This window comes from Heteronotia binoei, chromosome 18 (genome assembly GCF_032191835.1).
Source record: "Heteronotia binoei isolate CCM8104 ecotype False Entrance Well chromosome 18, APGP_CSIRO_Hbin_v1, whole genome shotgun sequence".
Classification (NCBI taxonomy): Eukaryota; Metazoa; Chordata; class Lepidosauria; order Squamata; family Gekkonidae; genus Heteronotia; species Heteronotia binoei.
In genome coordinates this window covers 13,529,642-13,554,899 of record NC_083240.1, presented here as the reverse complement: position 1 = coordinate 13,554,899, position 25,258 = coordinate 13,529,642, and the positions used below count along the sequence as shown (strand labels likewise).

The 25,258-nt window shown below is 48.0% G+C and overlaps 1 protein-coding gene across 1 annotated transcript in view; it reads right to left on the bottom strand.

Moving 5' to 3' along the window:
• Nucleotides 1-25,258, bottom strand: part of PLCH2 (phospholipase C eta 2) — a 179,796-nt gene that overhangs the window by 106,658 nt on the left and 47,880 nt on the right. The window contains exons 6-8 of the mRNA XM_060259046.1: nt 22,797-22,967; nt 16,071-16,164; nt 1,037-1,240 (exon numbers count right to left, since the gene is read on the bottom strand). Of these exons, the coding sequence (XP_060115029.1) occupies nt 1,037-1,240; nt 16,071-16,164; nt 22,797-22,967 (469 nt within the window). The remainder of the gene's footprint in view (nt 1-1,036; nt 1,241-16,070; nt 16,165-22,796; nt 22,968-25,258) is intronic.

Below are 25,258 nucleotides of genomic sequence, written 5' to 3'. Positions count from 1 at the left end.
AGTTTTACCCTTTTAGTTCAGAATTTTCTGTCGGTTAATCTAGCACAGGAGAGATGCGCCTACCCTCTTTTTAGTTGCTTTTCACTCAGGCTGCAATATTGGGTTGAGAAAAACCTCCATGCAGAAGCAGCCTAGATCTTCTGCTGAACAGCTTGGCAAAATAGCCAAAAGCGGGGCAATTACTTCCTCTCTAATTCCTTTACACTAATTACAAAATACCAAAGGCCAGTATCTCTAACAACCCTGCAGTACGCAGGAAGAAACAATTGTTTGACGGAATATGTCCTGCTAATGGCAAAACTTAAAAGCATGGTCAACTTTCCCTATATTGTAGCTGAGTTAGAATGTTTCAATAGTTGGAACACCTTGAGGACTAGATGGAAACAAGAAGCATGGAATGCATAGAGCAGGGGTGGCCAAACAGTGGCTTGGGAACCGCATGTGGCTCTTTAACACATGTTGTGTGGCTCTCCACTGCCCCATTGGCCAGCTTGGAGAAGACATTCATCTCTTTAAATCACTTCTCCAAGGCAAGCCAGCCGGCAGCTCAGAGAATGCATTTAAAGTTAAAATTGCTTTCTTTCCACCCCTCCCTCCCTCCCTTCCTACTTGCAGCTCTCAAACATCTGCAGCTCCTTCCTACTTGCAGCTCTCCAACATATAGTTATTCTATATGGCCAGGGCTTTTTTTGTAGCAGGAACTCCTTTGCATATTAAGTCATATTTTTTTTTTTGTAGCCAATCCTCCTAAAGCTTACAGGGCTCTTAGTACAGGGCCTACTGTAAGCTCCAGGAGGACTGGCTACATCAGGGGTGTGTGGCCTAATATGCAAAGGAGGTCCTGCTAGAATTCCTTAATGGGCTCTTTGTACAGGGTCTGCTGTAAGCGCCAGGAGGATTGGCTACATCAGGGGTGTGTGGCCTGATACACAAAGGAGTTCCTGCTACAAAAAAAGCCCTATATATTGCTCTTACATTAAGCAAGTGTGGCCACCCCTGGCATGGAGTAATCCAAAGGGGAGTGGGGGAGCATTACCTTCTACACACCGGCATCCAGACTGCAGAACCCAAGCGTACATGTCTACTCTGGACTGAGACATCAGCTGGTCCCCCATGAGGTAGGTGTTATGAGAAGAGGTGATGAAATAGTGACTCAGCGGGTGAGCCATGTCTTGGTTGACTTGGTGGTGCTCCGGGTTGAAAATGTCCCCAGCTGGACAGCGCATATAGTTGGTGAACCCTGAAGAAGGGAGAAGATGGGATTGGTTAAGATACAGCGGTTTTAGTCCAAGCTAATAATAATAAGGCTCGCCTCTAGACCGAAGAAATGTAGATCGACCAGTCATCGGAGTTTTCACTGGTTCGTTAATCATCTAATCTGCTTTGGTTCGCATAAGACTCAAACAGAAGCTCTGGGTAGGGAAGCCGTCACAAAACGAGGGCTTGGAATGGTTGTTTTCTTTCCAGCTGAACACTCGCCCTGATTATTTCTTTGCGGTTTAACGTAAGGAACAGCAGTATTCTTCAGCAGTATTCGCCACATAGGCAAGCAGAAGCAGTTGACGCATGCCCAGAATTTACTGGATCGCTGCGATAGATGGAAACCGTAGTTATTTAGGCCTTCCGAATCAGTTCAGAAGGCTGCAAAAGCTCATCAGCCACCAGGGGTGTGTGTGCGTGTGGAATGCCATCAAACTGCAATCGACTTATGGTGACCCCCCGCAACGGGATTTCAAAGCAAGCAACTAAGCAGAGGTGGTTGGCCATTGCCTTCCTCTGCAGAACCATCCTTGGTGGTCTCCCTGCCAAGTACAGATCCTGCTTAACTTGAGGGCCTGCAAATATCCAAACATTTTTGAGGGTTCAGTGGGGACACTCACAAAAACCTGAGCAGTTTCAGATAACGGACTGGGATAACCACCTATTGAGGCATCAAACATGTGGCCTGGAGGCTGAATCAGCCACCTAGAGGGCACCTATCAGGCCCTCAAGCAGGTCTGTTTCCTTCTTCCTCTCGTTTGCTTCCTTCTGCATCACAGCTTGCTTTGCCAGGCTTGCTCAGTCTCACAGGAACTACAGAGCAAAGCCTCTATTTTCTCCATTGGCTGAGGCTCCTCCCTTAGGGGGGGAGCTTGCTATGCCAGGCTCTCTCAGTCGCACAGCAGAGCTACTGAGTCAAGCCTCTCTTCCTTCTATTGGCTTAGACTCCTCCCCCTCCTCATCCCCTGAGGAAGGAGGGAAAGAGCCAGAACTTCCTTTGCCCAGTTCCCTTGATCCCACGAGAGAGATACAAAGAAAGCATCTTAAAAACAAACAAACAAACACCTCTGTGTCCTTTATAAAGTTTGTATCTCTGCTTCCTGGCATTACATTTTATGACACACATGGCCCGGCCCGACAAGGTCTCATTTATGTCAGATCCGGCCCTCGTAACAAATGAGTCCGCCACCCCTGTGACCATCCGCAGTCAGGCACCCTGCTTAGCATTGCTAAGCCTTCTCTTCCCCGTGGCCTTGCTGATGAGCTGTGTTCAAACATCCATGCTGAAAGTCCAGATGTCTTGGAAATCCTGCTTTTCAAACAAACATCCCGAGGACAGCAAGGCACGTTCGACGCTAGAGCAGTCGATATTCATAAAGATTTTCAGGCGGGGAAATCCTTACATTGCTCCAGACCTTTGGCTCTGCTTTAGCGATCAAGAGTTGGAGACTGACGTGTTTTAGGCAACGGCTTGTCCAATTAAAATATATGGCCTAGCATTACTTGCTATTACTGATTGCCGGCTTGTCTCACTGAGTAATTTAGTGCTAAATCACTCAATTTGTGGGTAATTATAATTCACCTGACTCATTGAGATATGTAATCGCATGACAGACAGTTCTGGATGGGCCTCTCAACTCAATGCAATGTGTCAAATTGCGTTCGTATTGGGTCTATAAAACCAAATTATAATCAAAACATTTTTTTAAAGACATACAGGGCCTACGCATTCCATACAAGGTAGGTTAAGTTAGCAGCTTTTTTGGGGGGGTGGGGAGGGGGGTGGAACTCACATTCGTTAAAATGACATCCATAAGGCATGCAGACATACAGCCAAGGTTCTTTTTATGGATTGGCTGAAGAAAACCAAGCGGTGTTATCAAAGAACTAGGAAATGCGGATTGTCGCCCATCGTTTCACTTCCAACTCAGGCAAACAGACCGTAGTGGCTCTGCCTGGATCTAGCAGATCCTTATTAGCAAGGGGAGGGGTTGTAGCAGGAACTCCTTTGCATATTAGGCCACACACCCCTGATGTAGCCAATCCGCCAAGAGCTTACAGAGCTCTTCTTACAGGGCCTACTGTAAGCTCTTGGAGGATTGGCTACTTGGGGGGGGGGGGTAGCCTAATATGTAAAGGAGTCCCTGCTACAAAAAAATGGCCCTCTTATTAGTCAGGAGTAGGGTGCCAGCCTTCAGGTGGAAGCTGGGAATCACCTGGAATTACAGCTCACCTCCAGGCTACAGAGGCTAATTCCCTGTAGAAAATGGATGCTCTGGAGGGTGGGCTTTGTGGTATTGTATCCCACTAAGGTCCCTGAACTCCCATCCTCACATCTCCAGGAGTTTCCCAGCCTGGATCTGGCAACCCTACCGTCCCAACCCTCACTGATGGCCAGGAAAACCTGGCAAATCTAGTTGGGAGTACTAGGGTTGTCAGGTTCTCCCTGGCTACTGGTGGTGGTGGGATGGGGGTGGGAGTGGGGGTAGGGTTGTCAGATCCAGGCTGGGAAATTCCTGGAGATGTGAGGATGGAGCCTGCGGAGGACAGGGATCTCCGCTTGGTTTAGGGATGCCAGCCTCTAGATGAAATCTGGGGATCCCCAGAAATAGAATTCACCTCCAGACAACAGAGATAGTTTCCCTGCGATGCTCTGGAGAATGGACTCTCGGGCATTGTACTCCACTGAGGTCCCTGGCCTCCTCCATCCCCCAATCTCCAGGCAACCCTATCCCCCCCCCCCCCCGTCCATTGCCGATGGCTGGGTGGACCTGGCAACCTTAGCAGGCTGCAATGCCACAGAGCCCACCCTTCAAAGCATCCATTTTCTCCAGGGGAACTCTCCAGAGATGAGCTGTAATTCTGGGGGCTCATCAAACCCCACGTGGAGGCTGGCATCCCTACCCCCACACTTTTGTGTCCACAACTAGCTAAATTATCAACCACAAGGGCGATACATTTAAAGCTTGACTTGCTGAGAAAAATCATCTAGATTGGGGAGATGCACCATGAAAATGTGTCTTCTGCAGATGCAGGACCTATGGCATCTGAGCCAGCCAAATCCGCGGAGGATTAATTAAGCCACAAAATCTGCCCAAAGACCTGAAGTAGGATCTGTAAAGCCTGTTCCTCAGATGCAGCAAAACTCCCCAAGCCCATTTTTAGCCACTTTTTGTGGAAAGCCTTTCAAGCAACCACTCCTGAGGCCACCGATGAGGATAATCGGCTCCAATGCCACGTCCTCATTCGTTCTCTCCAACCCGTCCAAAATTTGGCCAGTCTAATCATTTGCTATCACCTTTGATTTTTTCAGCTGGCCGATCTGCGTCTTTCAGCTCTCAGCCACTCTGGGCTAGATATTTCCTAATCCTCCCCACCAGCACTGGGCTGTTTGACTTTGTGTCTGTTCTTGGGCTCTGAGAGCTTTGTCAATGTTGTTGCTATAGACTTCCTAGCAACCGGGCCTGAAGTGTATTGCAATGTTTTCACCTTGAATATCTGAAGGGGCTTTTTTTAGGGCACATAATGTAATGTTTGCAAAAGACATAGAGGCTTTGTAGTTACTATGAAAAGCAGGGGTGGAATTCTAGCAGGAGCTCCTTTGCATATTAGGCCACACACCCCTGATACAGCCAATCCTCCAAGAGCTTACAAAAAAGAGCCTTGTAAACTCCTGGAGGATTGGCTACATCAGGGGTGTGTGTGGCCTAATATGCAAATGAGCTCCTGTTAGAATTCCACTCCTGATGAAAAGAATGCTACAGTTTGGATTCCTCCCACTCCCCTCCTATTGATTAACTGCTTGTTAGGGTGGCCAACTTACAGGTGGTGACTGGAGATCTCTCACTATTATAACTGCTCTCCAGGCAGAGATCTGTTCACCTGGAGAAAATGGCCACTTTTGGAAGGTTGACTCTATGGCATTCTATTGCACTGAAGTTCCTCCTCTCCATAAACCCCGCCCTCCTCAGGCTCCACCCCCAAAATCTCCAGTTATTTCCCAACCCTGAGCTGGCAACCCTACTGCTAATATTTGCACAGATCTGCACAGCAGGGAAAAAACAATACTCATACTGTGAATTGTATCCTACCCAGGGCTTTTTTTTGTAGAAAAAGCCCAGTAGGAACTCGTTTGCATATTAGGTCACACACCCCTGCCATCACCATTGTTTCACTCAGGGCCTTTTTTTGTAGAAAAAGCCAAGTAGGAACTCATTTGCATATTAGGTGCCAAGCCAGCCAGCCAGCCGGAACTGTGTTCCTGTGCGTTCCTGCTCAAAAAAAGCCCTGATCCTACCACTCCGACTGAAGAACCATGGAAGACGTCCTTCCAACTATTTCAGCTTCCCTGCAACTTAATGCGGCTCTTTTGGATGGAAGAGCCAAGAGCGTTAAAGGAAGGCTCCTCTGACTTAGATGAGGAAAGGGACTGTGACTCAGCGGAAGAGCCTCTGTTTTTGCGTGCTAAAGGTCCTGGGTTCAATCCCCAGCATCTCCAGTTCAAAGGACCAGGCGGTAGGTGATGTGATCTCCTTTACCTGAGACCCTGGGAAGCCGCTGCCGGTCTGAGTTGACAGTACTGGCCTTCATGGACCAAGGGTCTGATTCAGCATAGACAGCTTCATGCAACGCATAGAATCACAGAGTCGGAAGGGGCCATAGAGGCCATCTAGTCCAACCCACTGCTCAATGCAGGATCAGCCTAGAGCATCCCTGACGAGTGTTCGTCCAGCCGCTGCTTAAAGACTGCCAGGGAGGGGGAGCTCCCCACCTCCCTCGGTGGCTGATTCCACTGTTGAATGACTCTTATTGTAAAAAGGGTTTTCCTGATATCCAGCCGGTTCCTTCCCATCTTTAAATTAAACCCATTATTGCAAGTTCTCCCCTCTGCTGCCCACAGGAACAGCTCCCTGCCCTCCTCTAAGTGACAGACCTTCACATACTTCAAGAGAGCCGTCCTGTCCCCCCTCAGACTCCTCTTTTCCAGACTGAACCTTCCCAAGTCCCTCAGCCTTTCCTTCTAGGGCCGCTGATCATCCCCATTGCCCTCCTCTGCAGCTGCTCCATTCTGTCCACACGTGTTCAAGAGCAAGCACCATCTTGTTCAAGAGCAAGCACCAAGAGCCAGTTTGGTGTAGTGGTTAAGTGTGCGGACTCTTATCTGGGAGAACCGGGTTTGATTCCCCACTCCTCCACTTGCACCTGCTAGCATGGCCTTGGGTCAGCCATAGCTCTGGCAGAGGTTGTCCTTGAAAGGGCAGCTGCTGTGAGAGCCCTCTCCAGCCCCACCCACCTCACAGGGTGTCTGTTGTGGGGGAGGAAGGTAAAGGAGATTGTGAGCCGCTCTGAGACTCTTCGGAGTGGAGGGCGGGATATAAATCCAATATCTTCTTCTTCTTCTTCTTAAAAGAGGCATTCTCTTCTCTGTAAAGGAGAATTCCTCTTCTAAGAGTCCCCTTTAAAGGGTGAGGCTTCTTTTAAGACGGCATTTATCATTATCATTGGCAGTTTTTATAAAGGGATTGTGTTAAAAGTTTTAAAACACACACAACCCGCCCTCCTCTGCTGCCTGATTAATTTGAATACTTTTTTCCCATTGATCCAAACTTTTAGAAAAAATGGATTAGCCTCAACTGTGAATTGATTCAACATGGCAGCCCTATGGAAAAGGAAAAGTCGACAGTCCCACATGCACACAATCAGAATATCACTCGGGGATGGGGGGGGAGGCAGTTTCTTTCAACTCTATAATGCCCCTGTTCGACATCCTTAAAAAGGTAAAGGTCGTCCCCTGTGCAAGGACCAGTCGTTTCCAACTCTGGGATGAAGATGAAGAAGATATTGGATTTATATCCCGCCCTCCACTCCGAAGAGTCTCAGAGCGGCTCACAATCTCCTTTACCTCCCCCCCCCCAACAACAGACACCCTGTGAGGTGGGTGGGACTGGAGAGGGCTCTCACAGCAGCTCCCTTTCAAGGACAACCTCTGCCAGAGCTATGGCTGACCCAAGGCCATTCCAGCAGGTGCAAGTGGAGGAATGGAGAATCAAACCCGGTTCTCCCAGATAAGAGTCCACACACTTAACCACTACACCAAACTGGGATGACATTGCATCACAATGTTTTCACGGCAGACTTTTTACGAGGTGGTTTGCCATTGCCTTCCCCAGCAAGCTGGGTACTCATTGTACCGACCTTGGAAGGATGGAAGGCTGAGTCAACCTTGAGCCAGCTACCTGAACCCAGCGTCTGCCAGGATCGAACTCAGGTTGTGAGCTGAGCTTGGACTGCAGTACTGCAGCTTTCATGAATGTATATAGCTGTAGTACAGAATTCATTTTTTCTTTTTAAAAAGCAATCCATTTTAAGGAATCCAGAAGCACCTTTTGTCATCTTCCCCCAAACTAACTTGCAGAAATGAACTGGCTCTGCTCCAGATTCCCTCCCTTCCCTGCCATACATATTTATCAGCTAGGGTTGCCAACTCTGGATTAGAAAATTCCTGGAGATTAGGGGGTACAGCCTGGGCAGGGCAGGGTTTGGGGAGGGGAGAGGCCTCAGTGAAATATAATGTCATAGACTCTTTTCTCCGAAGGAGCCATGTTCTCCAGGGGAACTGTTGTCTGGAGATCAGTTGTAATTCCGGGAGATCTCTAGGCCCCACCTGGAGACTGGAAATCCTGTTATCAATGCTGGTAGCTACTGGCCAGTGATCTTTAATCCAAATGGAGCACACACCAAATGGTGATAAACATATAATAATGAACAAAACAACTGACCACCTTAATAGGCACCAGGCACTGTACCTGTCGCTTCCATGGACTCCAGGAATATACAATGCAAATGTAAGCAAAAAATATACCTCCCTAGCTACATTCATTAGCCTAGCTGGTAGAAAAAAAATCTATTCACTATGAACCAGGAATTTCAGCACAAAGGACCAGTGTAGTCCAACCCTACACATACTCACTCAGCAGTCTGGAAGAGTGGAAGGTTAGCATATTTCCTTGAAGAAGAGTTGGCTTTTATACCCCACTGCTGCCTACTTTTAGAAGTCTTAAAACAGCTTACGATCGCCTTCCCTTCCTTCCCCTTGTGAGGCAGGTGGGGCTGAAAGTTCAGAAGGCAACTTCCAGGTGGGATCTGAGGATCCTCCAGAATTAGAGCTTATCTCCAGACTGCAGAGATCGGTTCCCCTGGGGAAAATGGATGCTTTGAAGGGCGGACTCTGTGGCATTGTATCCCACTGAGGTCCCTGTCTGCCCTAGGCTCCATCCCCGCATCTCCAGGACTCTCCCAACCTGGATCTGGCAACTCTCCACACCCTCATCCCTCACCATTTGCCAAGGGTGACCTAGCAACCCTTGCTGAGGGATTTCTATGAGAAAATTGTGACTGGCCCAAACTCACCCAGCAGGCTTCATGTGGAGGAGGTGTGGGGAATCAAACCCAGTTCTCCAGATTAGAGCCTGCTGCTCTTAACCGCTATACAACACTTGGGCAAAATGCCTTTGCAAGCGGTAGCTAGCTTTGAGCCATCACTTAGTTCTCCTCCTCTCTCCTGCCTTCTTATCATTACAAGCAAGGCATGCGCAATCATTTTTCTGTCGGCTTCTAACTTAATCCAGTTGCATGAAATCAATACTTTGAAGAATGTGGCTTATGAAATGGCAGCTTTTGGAAAAGGTGGACATTTGCCGGGGGGGGTGGGGAGGTGAAGACCATGCCTCGGTAGGGCAGGTAGACATATTGTTCGCATTTCAGAACACATCATTAAAGAAAGGTCATTTGAGAAGGACAGAGAGATATTTGTTTGTATGCATGTCTAAATCAATTGCTGTTGGTTTCTTTTCTTTTTTCAGATTTCAGATAAGAGTTGTTTTCACACGGGGAGCTCTGCATTAGAGGTTGTCTTGAAAGTGTAAAAACCTGCACTGTTCAACATGCTCATGTGCAGTATGAACTCCTCCACTTTCACAGCAGGAAAGGTTCCGAGAGTATTGACAACAGGGACAGACAGGTTTCCCCTGCAAAGTTTTATTCCTCTTCAGTTTCGGTTTAAGTAAGAGGATGTCCAGAAACAATTCCAGAACTGGATTGTGTGCCATTATTGTCACAGCATTCTGTTCTTTCGATTCATTCTCATGTACGCAGGTGGTACAGTACTCGGGCACAACGCCACATGCACACAAAAAAATCTCGATTCAGCTCCCTGCACGCTCACATCAAGGGTGCCTTTTTTAACAGGGCCACATCAGTCACTTAAAGGAGACAAAAGAGGCTTAGGAAATGAAAGAAATGGGAGTTGTGCCAAACTGCATTTAAAGGTAAAGATAGTCCCCTGTGCAAGCACCAGATGTTTCTGATTCTGGGGTGATGTTGCATCATGACAGTTTCACGGCAGACCTTTTACGGGGTGGTTTGCCATTGCCTTCCCCAGTCATCTACACTTTCACCCCAGCAAGCTGGGTACTCATTTTATTGACCTCGGAAGGATGGAAGGCTGAATCAACCTTGAGCTGGCTACCTGTCCTCCGGGATCGAACTCAGGTCGTGAGCAGAGAGCTCGGACTGCAATACTGCAGCTTTACCACTCTGCACTTACACAAGCTTAAAAAGAAAACATTAAACAGCAGAACATTCCTAATGCTCAGCTGCAGTTCAGAATAAGGTCATATAATTCAGATAGGGTCAAGAGGTGGGAGATGTACCAGGAGACCTTCAGTGGGAACTCATGACCTCACTGGCAATGCACTGACATCACTCCCCGAGCCCCCAGAAATGACATCAGTGCATCCCCAGGGATGCTCTACCACTTGGGCAGAAACTCTATGGTTTAGACCAGAAGTGATGTAGGCACAGCAGTGGGCATCAAAGGGAACTGCCAGGAGGCCTCCTGCTGAATTTGGATCCCTCAAATATTGGCAGAAGTCTCATAACAAAAGCCTTGCCCGTGCATGTGCAGACAACACACCTACCTTCTTCTCTGTCAGTTGGCCTGACGGTACAGGCGGTGGGGACAATGATGGTGTGTGTGGGGAGGGAGGGAGGGAACCCTGGTTGGTCCATTAGCAGAAGCTGGGTGTCATGCCAGGCTCACCTGCACTAGCAGCTATGGTGTGGGGGTAGCCAGGAGTCACAGTGGTCCTGGCGCTGAGAGGAGAGAGAAGAAACCACAGCAGGCTTGACAATGGAGGCCAGAAGCTGTGCCAGGCCCTGTGGTGACAGGAGCAGCAGCGATGGTGGGTGTGGCCAGGGCCTGGGTGAGCCCAGCAGTGGAGGCTGGAAGCCAAACTAGGTGCAGTGGTGATGGTGGTGGCAGTGGCTGGGTGGCTCCAGCAGTGGCAGTGATGGGGGGGGGGGCAGAAGGAAGCTGAAAGGCAGGGGAGTATTGTGGAGCCTCAGTGGTATATTCTAATAGCGGTGTAGGCCCCATCTACAGATACTTAAGTCTGTGGATTGGGGCCACGCTGACACAAAAGCAGTTCCGCAAACTTGGCAAACCTGTCATGTTTGCAGAAAAACCTTAAAACTTTAAAAAGCAAAAAGAGAGAGAGAGAGAGAGAGATTCAGTGACAAGGAGTTGCTCTGGGCCCAGCATCCGAAGCCGGAAGCCATGGTGGTGATTCAGGGGGCGGGACTGGTAATGGTGGTAACAGCATGTGCAGGAATAGGGAGTTAAGTGGCCTAACATGCAAATGAGTTCCCGCTGGGAAACAATGGTGATGTCTGGGGTGTGGCCTAATATGCAAATGAGTTCCTGCTGGGCTTTTTCTACAAAAAGAGAGAGAATGGAATCCCCCACATGCATCTCACAATTCCTTGCTTGTTTTTTGTTTTTTAAATTTCTGTGAACTGCAGGAATAATCAATGAAGCAACCCCCGCCCCTTCACTATTCCTATCATCGCTTGTTCCAGAAATCAATGACATGATGACCATACAGGACTGAGCGAGCATGTTACGGCATTGCCTCACAGCAGATGTGTTCTCGAAGACTCACCCTCGTTGGAAGAATTGCAGGGGGGAGCTAGCCAAATAAAACCGGGCAAGATGAAATATTCATCGGGTGCTTCGCGTGTGCACATGCCAAGCAGCAGCAGCCCTGACAAATTATTCACTTCTCTTCCACTCCAGAAGGGGAGAGAGCCCCTCCGCTAATGCGGCGCCCTGTGAACAAGATCTGCCGCTTTATTCCGAAGTGCTGGAGGAGAAGGCTGGGGCTTTAAAAAGTTGCCACAACTAATTAAGGGAGTGCTGCTCACTCTGCCTGGCGGCTGGGAAGAAGGAAAAGAAATTCACCGCTTGGGATTCTGCTGGTGGCTTGAAGCTAGCTCCTCGCACAGACTCGGGAGCTATTACTAGAGAGCTCTTCCAAGGGTAATGAACGCTTCGCACGCCCACAGCTGGAAATTCACGCACTACACTGGAAGCAGTGATGGCTAAATGATCTGGGGGGGCTCTGGACAGATGTTCACACTGGGATCCCCCTAGGGCTGCCATGCCCCCGGCTGGGTGGGGGTTCTCCCGCCTTGGAGGTTCCCAACCCGCCGGCCCACATTTGGCCGGTGGGGGAACCTCCTCCAACGTTGCCACCGCGATGACATCATCTGGAAATGACACCATCAGGCTGGCGACGGTGTTCGCTGGCTGCTCTAGATGTTTCCGGGGAAACTCTATCGTTTCCCTGGATGCTCTAGCAATTCAGGAGGGGAAACTCTATGGTACAAAAGGTACCATAGAGTTTTTCCCACCCAAATTGCTAGAAAAAAGTCCCCCACCGGAGGCCGCAGGGGACTTGGGAACCCTAGATCTCCCTCCCTATTGGGCCCACTTCCTCATAGAAGCAGGCTTCTTTGCTCTCTCCCTCCGGATTGAGTCCCCCACTGCAGCCCAGAGGGAGAAGGAGAAGGGGTTAGCATTAAATGCTCCTTTGTTCTACGAAGGCAAGCTATGCAGAGAGCAACTGCACAGGGGAGACGCAGAAAGTCCAGGGGATGTATGAATTGGTCACAGTAAGTGCCCTATGGTAGAACACTTGAGGCTGGCCTTGGCAGACAGGTGGAAAAGCAGGTAAGGTTATAACACAAATGCTGAGACTAGTGCTTATTTTTGTAGCAGGAACTCCTTTGCATATTAGGCTACACCTCCCTGATGCAGCCAATCCTCCAAGAGCTTACAGGGCTCTTTGAACAGGGCCTAGTGTAAGCTCTTGGAGGATTGGCTACCTCAGAGACGTGTGGCCTAATATGCAAAGGAGTTCCTGCTACAAAAAAAACCCTGGCTGAGACCGTGAGCTATCCTGGAATAATAGTCATTCAGAGAATGTTATGAAGCAGGGATGGGACACAGCCCAAATCCTGAGGGGGGTGGGGTGGGTAGAACTCGATTTCATGCATCTACCCTTCCCTCCCCAAATCTGTTTTGAATTAGAGCTAGACTCCTTCCAATGGGGATATGTGTGTGTGTGTGTGGGGGGGGGGTGCCTGTACGTGAACAACGGGTTTAAATGGCCACAAAACGCAAGAGGCATTTTTGCTGATGCTCTTACGCAAAACTCAAAAGCACACGATAGGCACAGCGATCATTTGCAAGCCCTGAACACCAGTCATGGCTGAGAGACCTGAATGGCCCAGGCTAGCCTTTACTCATCCGATCTTGAATGAGCAGGGCTGGTTCTGGTTAGTACTTGGGTGGGAGACAACCAAGGAAGTCCAGGGTCGCTATGCAGAGGCAGGCAGTAGCAAACCACCTCTCAACATGTCTTGCCTTGAAAATCTTACAGGGCCACCATAAATTGGCTGTGTCTTGACAGCGCTTTCTAGCACCAGTGGCTGAGAAAGGAGTGGATTCTGTCTATACCCTGGTTAACACCATTATACCCAGGACCTTTTTTGTAGCAGGGACTCCTTTGCATATTACGCCACACACCCCTGATGCAGCCAATCCTGCTGGAGCTTACAGTAAATCCTGTACACAGTGCCGTGTAAGCTCTTGGAAGATTGGCTACATCAAGGGTGTGTGGCCTAATATGCAAAGGAGTTTCCGCTACAAAAAAAAGCCCTGATTATACCAATTGTCCTTTCTTATCTTAATTGGGAGAAAGAACAGCTAGGCATCCGCTTCTGTTCATGAATGTACGAAACTCTTCTTGCTCTCAGATCTTCTGTGGCCCTTCCTACTCCCCTGGAGCCAAGTGAAGTCACTGCAAAGGGCAGGTCTCGTCTTCCCGCGGCATCCCTGAAGTCCCGTTTGACCCAATCATTGATTACCTACCAAAGCATGATAAAGACCTTCTTCTTCCAGAAGACATTTGGAGTGACTTGACATTTTAAAAGAATACTGTTTTGCAAGAAGCTTATTGCCATTTTTTCCTATTGATTCCAACTTTCGTCTATGGATTTGTAATGCGCCTGGGGTTTACATGCTAGAGAAACAGGTGCAAACTATCATCCCCACCACTCATCCACCTTATAGCAACCAATGCTCCCTCTCTAAGCTGTAGAGTCTTGTGAGATAAAATTCTACTTTTTGTGAGCGACCAGCATTCAAGCTTTGAGCTACGGCATAAATTATCTTCCTCTGGGGCCTTTCTTCCTGAGCTACGACAAAAATGTGTGAGCCAGAGGCTAAAAAACTGTGAGCTAGCTCACACTAGCTCAGCTTAGAGGGAACACTGACAGCAACCTCCATGGTCCTGGGCCATACGGTGGGGAGTGAAATGAGGCCATCCACAGAGGATGTTCAGCAGACTCCCCAGGCATTACGGAAACAATTTGTAAATTTAAAAAGGAAGGGGGGACGCAAATACTGGCTTAATGAGACTCACGTATGCTCATTCCCCACAGTAGCTGTAGAATCTTACTGAGGCAGGGGGTGGGGGATTGAAGGGAAAGGAAGGAACAGATGGATTTCTTGCTTGTGCTCCTAATAGCAGGGATGGCCAGACTTGCTTAACATAAGAGCCATGCAGAATAAATGTCTGAGAGCCACAAGACATGAACATCAGATGTTGGAAGGAAGGAAGAAGGGAAGGAAAATAGATGGGAGGTGGAGGTGGAAAGAAAGCAACTTTAAATGCATCCTCCAAGCTGTTGGCTGGCTTGGCTTGGAGAAGTGATTTAAATTTAATTCAATTTAATTTGCGATTTATACTCCGCCCTATCCCGCAAAGCGGGCTCAGGGCAGCTTACAACATTAAAACTTTTTTATTATTAATTATTAAAACATTAAACATTTATTTAATTTATATCCCGCCCTCCCCGCCAAAGGCAGGCTCATGACAATAACAATAAATAAGGCATCAAGTAAACATATCAAGTGTAAATTGTCTCATAAATATATTACATACAAATTAAATTTAAAGAGAGAAAAGCCTTCTCCAAGCTGGCTGATGGGGCGGTGGGGGCTTCGAGAGCCATCCAATATGTGTGAAGGCCACATGTGGCTCCTGAGCCACAGTCTGGCCACCCTTGGTTTATAGCATTGTGGAGAGGGTTGATGTTACAGCAACAACAGCAATGGATGGCCTAGGTAACTACCTATTTCATTCACCTTCTTCAGGCTGCAGCACACTAGGTAAAGTAGGGTTACCAACCCCCAGGTGAGGGCAGGGGATCCCCCAGTTTGGAGGCCCTCCTCCCACTTCAGGGTCATCAGAAAGCGCGGGGAGGAAAGGGAAATGTCTGCTGGGAACCCCATTATTCCCTATGGAGATTTATTCCCATAGAGAATAATGGAGAATTGATCTGCGGGTATCTGGGGCTCTGGGAGAGCTGTGTTTTGAGATAGAAGCACCAGATTTTCAGTATAGCATCTAGTGCCTCTCCCCAAAGTACCCTCCAAGTTTCAAAAAGATTGGACCAGGGGGTCCAATTCTAGGAGCCTCCAAAGAAGGTGCCCCTATCCTTCATGATTTCCTATGGAAGGAAGGCATTTAAAAGGAGCACGGTCCCTTTCAATGTGATGGCCAGACCTCCCTTGGAAGTTCAATTGTGCTTGTCTCAACCTTGCTCCTGGCTCCACCCCCAAAGTCTCCTGGCTCCACCCCAAAGTCCCCAGATATTTCTTGAATTGGACTTGGCAACCCTAAGGTAAAGCCTTGAATTCAATAATTGAATACCCAGTATTTCCTTCAAATTTATGCTTAGACACTCTCCAGCTTTTACAATTGCTATGCAGAGAGTTGCAGTTGGAGCCTCAGAGATCAACACTCTTCCATTAGGGGTTACCCTTTGTCAGATTCAAAATGTCTCTGTGCTAGCTAGGCTCTAGGATTAGACAGATTCATGGAGGATAGGTCTATCAGTGGCATGCTGGTCTAAAGACCGTAATAAATGACTACTACTAATACAGGGGAAGGCAATGGCAAACCACCCCATAAAAAGTCTGCCGTGAAAACGTTGTGAAAGCAGCGTCACCCCAGAGTTGAAAACGACTGGTGCTTGCACAGGAGACTACCTTTACCTTTACTAATACTACTACAGTGGTTACTAGCCATGGCAACTAAAGGCAACCTTCACATTCAGAGGCAATAAACCTCTAGATCTCAGAGCCTGGAGGCAACATCATAAAAGGCCTTGGCTGGCCTCTCTGCCCTGCTGCTGTCTGATCCCCCAGGGCTCTTCTTCTGTTCTTAACATCCTGAAAACAGTACTCTGAACAATGCCAAACAAAACACAATAGCAAAAGCACACAGAAAAGATGCCCGTTCTTTGTGGAACCAAGACCACGTTCACGCAAGGCATCCCGCATTAACCTAGCATTTCACCACTTTCTCGGCTCTGCCCGTAAAAGCAAACTGGAATCTTACCATCAATTCCGAGGGCTCCTTGTTGCTTGCTTTCTGGACATGGTTCAAATTGATTGATAATTTCCAGGCAGTGTTCTCTGGTCACATTACTCATCTAAAGACAAAAAAAAAAAGTGTGGAGAGGGAGATATTTTATAAACAAACAAAAATAAAGTGGAGAAAAATAGCTCTTTCTAAACAAAATGCCTTGTCCCAGAGTTGTCCATTACATTACTGGACCGTTTCCTGGCTGTGAATGATAACCCGCCACCCCAGTTTCAGTCATCCAGTGAGATTCCAATTCCTGCCAATCAATGTCACTTCCAATAGACTGGGCTACCTAATGGGGGGGGGGAGTCCCATAAAGCTTTGCTAGCTTGTTTGCGTGGTGGGGGTGGGGAAGCAAGCCCAGGTTTTTGGTTTTCCAAGTCATTTTCATCTCTGAGTGATGTCTGGCCTTTGGCAATCTGCCTATGGTGAGAATACCCAATTCGATTTGGGTTGTCAAGAAATTCGTTTGTGTTGCAGAAGTCCTGGACACAGAGGAGAGGAGGGGGGGAAAATCATTCGTGGTAATTACTTGGGAGCCTCCAGGAGGATGCGGAGGAAGTCTATTAATGTTATTATTGGTGCTGAGGCAACAGATCTCACCCTGGAGGGGCGGGGATTGGGTGGGGATTGTGTTTGTTTCTACATCAAGGATGGCCAATTTATCAAGCCTGAGAAAGCCTCTGTTCGGTATCTCAAGATGCACTCCAAGCTGGGAAAGGGGCAGAAAGTCCCAGGTTCAATCATCAGCACCTCCAGTTTAAAAGACTCAGATAGAAGTTGCTAGGGCTGTTTCTCCATAAAAAATGAAAAAAAAAAACCCTGCCATTCAGACATGCAGTATCTGAAGGAGAAGGGTTCTAGCCAGTGTTCACTCTAAGCCAGGGGTGGCCAACGGTAACTCTCCAGATGTGTTTTGCCTACAACGCCCATCAGCCCCAGCCATTGGCCATGCTGGCTGGGGCTGATGGAAGTTGTAGGCAAAAACACATCTGGAGAGCTACCGTTGGCCACCCTGGCTCTAAGCTGTTAGTGTGAGCTAGCCCACAGTTTTTTAGCCTCCATCTCACACATTTTTGTCAGCACAGGAAAAATGGTTCCAGAGCAAATGAATTTATGCAGTAGCTTACAACTTTAATGCCAGTAGCTCATGAATTTTTGCTCACAAGACTACACAGCTTAGAGGGCATATTGGTTCTACCTAGCTTTCTATATACAAGGATTCTTTCTTTCTTTCTTTCTTTCTTTCTTTCTTTCTTTCTTTCTTTCTTTCTTTCTTTCTTTCTTTCTTTCTTTCTTTCTTTCTTTCTTTCTTTCTTTCCTTCCTTCCTTCCTTCCTTCCCTCCCTCTTTCCTTCCTTCTGATTGGCCACATGAGGGCAGAAAATTCAGCTACAGAAGAGGAAATAGATCAAGAAATGCAGGAGATGAAGAGGTATGGGGATGGGAAATCACACTCCAGTGAAGAGGCAGTATAAACAACAGAAGGCAAGTTTCTAAGGGGAATACAAGATACTGTTGAGTACACTCATATGCCTCGGGTGGATCCTGACCACAACCCAGCGCTGGTCTTGTTTACTACTCAGAGTAAAGCAGGAGGAGCTTCCTCACAGGCTTTTTAATTATCTACGCAGACCAAACTGTGCAGTGAGAGTTCATTGCCCCCTCCCCTCTCGGCATCAGTGGGATCGATAGCCCAGTGACACGGAAACCGAAGCTAACTCATTTAGAGGGGCGGCACGCGCAAAGACAAGATTCTCATCTCTGCAAAGGACACATTTTGCAACCTCCAGTGAACCATGAAGGAAAAAAAAAACAGTTGGAAAGTTAACTATGCAAAAGAGCAGGCAGGGAAACGTATCCCATGGTCTTCCTACACTAGGGGCTTGAACGTACACACAGCAGGCGTGGTGGGATCTGAGAACCCAGGTTTGAATCCTCACTCTGTCATAGAAGCATGCTGGGGGACTGTGGGCCAATCACCCCTTCTCAGTTTGACCTTCCCCCTCTTGCAGGGCTAGGGTTGCCAATCCCCAGGTGGGGGCAGGGGATCCCCAGGTTTGGAGGCCCTCCCCCCACTCCAGGGTTATTAGAAAGTGGGGGGAGGGGAGGGAAATGTCTGCTGGGCACTCCAACTCCCATAGCGTATAATGGAAAATTGATCCGTGGGTATCTGGGGCTCTGGGGGGGGCGCTGTTATTTGAGGCAGAGGCACCAAATTTGTAGCATAGCATCTGGGGACTCTCTTCAAAACTCCCCTCGAGTTTAAAAAAGATTGGACTCGGGAGTCCAATTTTACGAGCCCCCAAAGAAGGTGCCCCCCATTCTCCATTATTTCCTATGGAAGGATGGCATTTAAAAAGAGCATATTCCTTTCAAATGTGATGGCCACAACTCCCTATGGAGTTCAGTTGTGTTTGCCACACCCTTCTCCTGGCTCCTCCCTCAAAGTTTCCAGATATTTCTTGAGTTGGACTTGGCAACCCTATGCAGGGCTGTTGTGAGGATCACATGGCAGCCAGGAGAACGATGGGAGCTGCTTTGGGTCTCCGTTAGGGAGAAGGGGGGGGGGGAGATCAATAAAGAAAATAAATAAATTCAAGGAGACAGAAAATCTAACTGAGTAGAATGGCCCTGCCTGACCCTTCCGTGCGGTGTAGGAGTGTCAGATCAGGGTCTGGAGGACACAGGTTGGAATCTCCACTCTGCTACAGAAACTTACTTGCTGACTGCGCACCAGAACGTTTCCTCTGACACTTTCAGCCTAGCCTACCTTGCAGGGCTCTTCTGAGGATAAAATGGAGCAAAGATGACAAATGTAAGCCACTTTGGGACCCCATCAGGGAAGAAAAAAGGGTAAAGGTAGTCCCCCGTGCAAGCATCGAGTTGTTACCGACCCATGAAGAAGAAGAATTGCAGATTTATACCCCGCCCTTCTCGCTGAATCAGAGACTCAGAGCAGCTTACAATCTCCTTTATCTTCTCCCCCCACAGCAGACACCCTGTGAGGTGCGTGGGGCTGAGAGGGTTCTCACAACAGCTGCCCTTTCAAGGACAACCTCTGCGATAGCTATGGCTAACCCCAAGGCCATTCCAGCAGGTGCAAGTGGAGAAGCGGGGAATCAAACCTGGTTCTCCCAGATAAGAGTCCGTGCACTTAACGACTACACCAAACTAGCTCCCATGGAGTGATGTCACATCATGACATTTTCTTGGCAGGCTTTTTGTTATGGGGTGGTTTGCCATTGTCTTCCCCAGTCATCTATACTTCACCCCCAGCAAGCTGGGTACTCACTTTACCAACTTCGGAAGGATGGAAGGCTGAGTCAAACTCGAGCCGGCTACCTGAACCCAGCTTCTGCCGGGATCAAACTCGGGTTGTGAGCAGAGTTTAGGACTGCAGTACCGCAGCTTACCACTCTGTGCCATGGGGCTCCTTTGAGGGAGAAAAGCAGGGCATAAACGAAGTAAAATAAAAGAAAATCCAGATGATTTCAGTAAACCCACAAGCTGGCCATGAAAGCAGGGGTGGAATCCTAGCAGGAGCTCCTTTGCATATTAGGCCACACACCCCTGATGTAGCCAATCTTCCAAGAGCTTATAAGGCTCTTTTTTGTAAGCTCTTGGAGGATTGGTTACATCAGGGGTGTGTGGCCTAATATGCAAAGGAGCTCCTGCTAGAATTCCACCCCTGCATGAAAGTAATACCTCCCCATCCCCCACACTGCGTATCTTCCATTAACCGTTAAGCAGAGAACAAAGTGGGAGTCCAGTGGCACCTTTAAGAGCAACAAAGTTTTATCCGAAGTGTGAGCTTTCATGTGCATGCGCGCTTCCTCAGACATAGTGAAATGAAACTTACCAGTCCAAGTTCATACTTCGAATAAAACTTTGTTGGTCTTAAAGGTGCCACTGGATTCCCACTTTGTTTTATTGCTTCAGACCAACATGATTACAACATATTGTTGTAATCATGGTACTTTCCATGTCTGTGAGCCGCCCTGAGCCTGCCTCGGCGGGGAGGGCGGGATACAAATAAAAAATTATTATTATTATTATTATTATGGCTGCCCACCAATATTCCCTCTAAGCTGTAGAGTCTTGTGAGCAAAAATTTTGCTTTGTGAGCTACTGGCATTAAAGTGGTGAGCTGCTGCATCAATTAGTTTGCTCTGGGGCCATCGCTCCTGCGTTAAAACACAAACGTGCGAGCCAGACGCTAAAAAAACTGTGAGCTAGCTCACACTAACTCAGCTTAGAGGTAACACTACTGCCCACCTGGATCTGTTACACAGAGAGAGAGAGTAAACTAGACATGAAGAATCCATTTAGCCCAGTGTATCTAAATTCATCTGCCCCACTTTAAGTCAGCAAAATGATCATCTGTTTCTACATCTTGCGGCTGCGAGTTCCATAAACCACATTTTGGACATTCTCTGCATGTTGAGAAGAGAGAGGCCCCATGTTTAAACACACACACTTAAGCAAAGCTGCCCTGAACTTTAATTTTTTTTTCAATAAATAAATGAAAGAGAAATGACTTTCCAGACTTTACCAGATGTCAATTCAAATGCCAACGAGCAAAATGCTCAGCATTCTTCACAGCTCAATGCAATTTACACATACATGGGATGTGAAAAGCTACGGGGGGGGGGCGGGATGAAATCTGCTACAATTTTTTGCCGGAGGTGAAACAGCAGTGGGTTTGTTTGCTTGTGATGAAAGCTCTATATGAGCCCATCAGGAAACAAGACCCGGAGTCTTTAATCTGCAGCAAACACTGCTTAGGTTTAAACTGGGGCAGTGCAAAAGGCACACAAACTTCACCGTTATTCTTCAGACCCTGCGGCACAAAGCACAGCTCGTTAACCAGGTAGTGGAGCACACCTAGACAACAGAGGCATGTGCAGTTCGTTGACTGCTGTTCAGTTCATGGCACACAAATAACTCCAAGGCATGCAAAGTGTGTAAGACTAAGCATTTATGAGGGAGAAGAACCATCTAAAATTAGGAGTAAAAAGGATGCAAATGTGTGTGGTTTTATTAGTGCATTAAGAACAAATGCTTGCCATTAGCTTCCAGCGTGGAACAAAATCTCCGTCACAGAGGGCTGTCTAATAGGCCATAAATAGGAACGTGACAGGTTTTCCCTGGTTTTGAGGCAAACCCTAACATTTGGTGGAAAGGGGCGTCAAGTGGCAGCTGACGGATGGTGCCCCTGTTTTGCTAACCGCAAAAAGCATTGTGGGGATAAGTGAAGAAGCCACACTAGCTCTATCATTATTCTTCTTCCCTCTATTCCCCAGGATCCTTCCGGTAAGCAGAGCAGACTGATCTAGCAGCTGATATTCACTGCCAAGAATGGTGCTTTAGGAAACCTCAGAGACAAAATGAATACTTGGTGGTGCTTTAGAGAGAAAGAGGAATGACCAGAATAAAAGGCTGGTGTTGGAAAGTGGCAGGCAGGGCTTTTTTTTGTAGCAGGAACTCCTTTGCATATTCGGCTACACCCCCCCTGATGTAGCCAATCCTCCAACAGGGCTCTTCTTACAGGGACTACTGTAAACTCTTGGAGGATTGGCTACATCAAGGGGGTGTGGCCTAATATGCAAAGGAGTTCCTGCTGCAAAGGAGTTCCTGGTGGCAGTTGCATTTTAGGAAGGAAGGAAGGGCAGAAGAAGTCCCAGACTCTTACCTTTTGTTCACCTTCAAGGAAGCGTTTTAGGTCATCGACATCCAGGTAGGGAGGGAGGGAGGGAGGGAGGAGGGGAGGGAGGGAGGGAGGAAGGAGCGCTGTTTTTTAAGCTGATAATTTTGTATGGCCTGAAAATGATGTTATAAATATCTAAATGGCCCTTGGCAGAAAAATGATGTTATAAATATCTAAATGGCCCTTGGCAGAAAAAAAAGGTTTCCCACCCCTGGTTTAAGAAAATCCAAAGACAAGTGGGACATCCTCAGGAATGTACACAGAGGCCACCAAAGAGAAGCCATTTGTCTCTCAAGCAAGAGATGAAGATGTTCATCCCCCACCCCACCCATGCTTGGCTATTGACATTGCTTCAAGGGACAGGTTACCTGTGCTAGAAAGACACTTGCTTGACCTCCTTCAAGCACCCACCCCATTTTCAGGCACTATCAAAACTGCAAAGAATTTTTTTTAAAAAAACCAACAACCTGAAGATGATTTATTCGTTTGTCTGTAAATACTTGGACAAGTTCCCAGATCTTCAGAGGTGACTTTGTTCTCACAGGAGATGCTCACATTCGCTAAGCATTTCAAGTAAAAGCGACAATCGCACAGAGGACAGAGCAGATGCTGGAAAGGTCACTTTGAAGTGAGTCCGGGGCACGCCAAGTGTCAGAAACGAGAGATCAGAGCTTGGTTCAAGACCAGTAAGGAACGTGTATTACATTCCTGCCTGTGTTCAACTCTGAATTACATCTTGCCCTTTTCGGGAAAAGGAGCTAAGCGAAGAAACAGGGCAAAAAAGGAGAAACAAAAAAAAAAAAATTGGTTCAAAGATACAGGAGCAAAAGGGCTCTAAACTCAAGTGGTTGAGCAACCTGCTAAATGCTTTTTCCTGCTTCCTTTTATAGGGGCTGCTGGGAAGCGGCAGTCCAAAAACAGAAGGGAGTTCACTTAACCATCAGGGACCTTAGATTCCAAAACTTGGCAGAAGAAGTCCCAGACTCTTACCTTTTGTTCACCTTCAAGGAAGCGTTTTAGGTCATCGACATCCAGGTAGTCCTTGTGGTTGCTGTAGCTGAGCATGAGCAGGTAGAGATCCCGTCGGGTCGACATCATCTTGTAGAAGGCACAGAACTCGTCAAAGTCCAAAGTCCCTTGGTTGTCATCCGTATCTGCCTCCTGGGGAATCCAGAATAAGGTAGCCATTAGCAGGCTTTCTCCCCCAAAAGCCACAGGATCAGCTGGCCCCAAAGTTTCAGCGCAAGCCCTACTTTCATGCCACACATCCATCCACACATGAAAATGGGGAGACTCTTTGTGTAATTGCTACACCAGGGATCACTGTGATACCCCCTTCCCTATCATACGTTATGCATGCAGCTCTAGTCCGCTTGCTGCATGTGAAAGAGACAGTGTGGGGTAGCGGTTAGAGGACTGGACTAGGATCCGGGAGACCCAGGTTCGAATCCCCACTCTTGCCATGGAAGCTTGCAGGGTGACCTTGGATCTGTCCCAGATTCCCAGCCTAAATCAATCTCACAGGGGTGTAGTGATGTGGACAAAAGAGAGGAGAATGATGTCAGGTGCTTTGGGTGCGAAGGGCCGTCAAGTTGCAGCCAACGTATGGCGACCTTGCCAGGTTTGCAAGAAGAGAGATGTCTAGAGATCATTACATAATACAGGGATACTGTAAAAAGATTTAATTAGTTAAAAGGACAAGCAGATCCTTTTAGCAGATAACATACAAAACTCAGCCTTGTTGAACTGAGTGCGGAGCCAGCAATGGACTATGGGTCATTGGCTATTCCAGTTGCAAGGGAGGCACAAGACAACTCAAGGTAAATTGCTACACAGCTTCTGTACACAGTTTCTTTCCATTGGACACCAGAAAGCAGCTTCAGTTCCAAACATACGTCAGGATTTCCTTTTTTAAGCTAGAGAAGAAAGGACTGCTGCCATGAAATTATGTTTTGGGATGTAGGGGAATGGATAGGAGATGTGTCGAGGAATGGGTTTACAGGCTGTTCATGGTAGAGGGGTAATTTCAGCCACTGGCAGTGGCATCTATCATCTTCTTTTTCCACCGAAAAGAGGGGCTGTGTGTTTGAAGGCCAAAGTGCGATATCCAGGGCTTTTTTTTGTAGCAGAAACTCCTTTGCATATCAGGCCACACCCCCTGATGTAGCCAATCTTCCAAGAGCTTGCAGGGCTCTTAGTACAGAGCCTACTGTAAGCTCCAGGAGGACTGGCTACATCAGGGGATGTGGCCTAATATGCAAAGGAGTTCCTGCTACAACAAAAGTTCTGGCAACATCCATTTGTGAAGGACTCCACTCAATCCCTAGTACGTAGGAAGAGCTCTTCTGTAAGGAATAGGCTTGCCAATCCCGAGGTCCCAGCGGGGGTTCTTCCGCTTTCCCAGGCTCCTTCCTGCCCTCAGTCAGCTGGCTGGCAGGGGGAAGCCCCGCCCCCAAAGCCACCATGTGACTTTCCACCTCCAGAGGCTTCAGTCTCCGATTGAAAGGCTTCCTCTTGGGATGGCGGGTCTGTGTTACTTTGAAGAAGTTGGCAGCAACTCGTCAGTAGAGAGGTCAATCCCTCACTTCAGAGTCGCCAGAAAGGGGTGGGGGAGGGGGAGAGGGAAGGAAATGTCTGCTGGGCACTTCATTATTTCCTATGTGGAGATCGATTCTCATAGAGTATAATGGGGAATTGATCTGGAGGTATCAGGGGCTCTGGGGGGGCTGTTTTTTGAGGTAGAGGCACCAACTATTCAGTATAGCATCTAGTGCCTCTCCTCAAAGTACCCCCCACGTTTCAAAACAATTGGACTAGGGGGTCCAATTCTATGAGCCCCAAAAGAAGGTGCCCCTATCCTTCATTATTTCCTATGGAAGGCAAGTATTTAAAAAGGTGCGCTGTCCTTTTAAATGTGATGGCCAGAACTCCCTTGGAGTTCAATTATGCTTGTCACACCCTTGCTCCTGGCTCCGCCCCCAAAGTCTCCTGGCTCCACCCCCAAAGTCCCCAGACATTTCTTGAATTGGACTTGGCAACCCTAGTAAGGAAAGAAGCCAATAAACGTAACAAGAACAAGGCTAAAAAAGAGAACAAAACCAAAGAGACGTCCAGGGGTGATTTGCCATCACCTGTCTCTGTGTAGCAGCAGCCCTGGACTTCCTCGGTGGTTTCCTATCCAAGTGCTAGCCAGGGCCAACGCAGCTTAGCTTCTGAGATGTGACTAGACAGCAGGCCTGGTGTTAGGGGTTCTGCCCGAGGCAGAACCCTGTGCCAGTGCCCCCCCCACTCCAACCCGAAAGTGACATCACCACAGTGGCACACCCTCTGGCTAGCCCCCTGCCCGCTTCACAGGGAGCTGAGCAGGGGCTGCCTGCCTTGTTCTTCCTTTGCTCAGTGAAGGAAGGACGCTCCACTGCCTCTTCCCCCCAGCCCTCTCCCTCTGTGGAGGC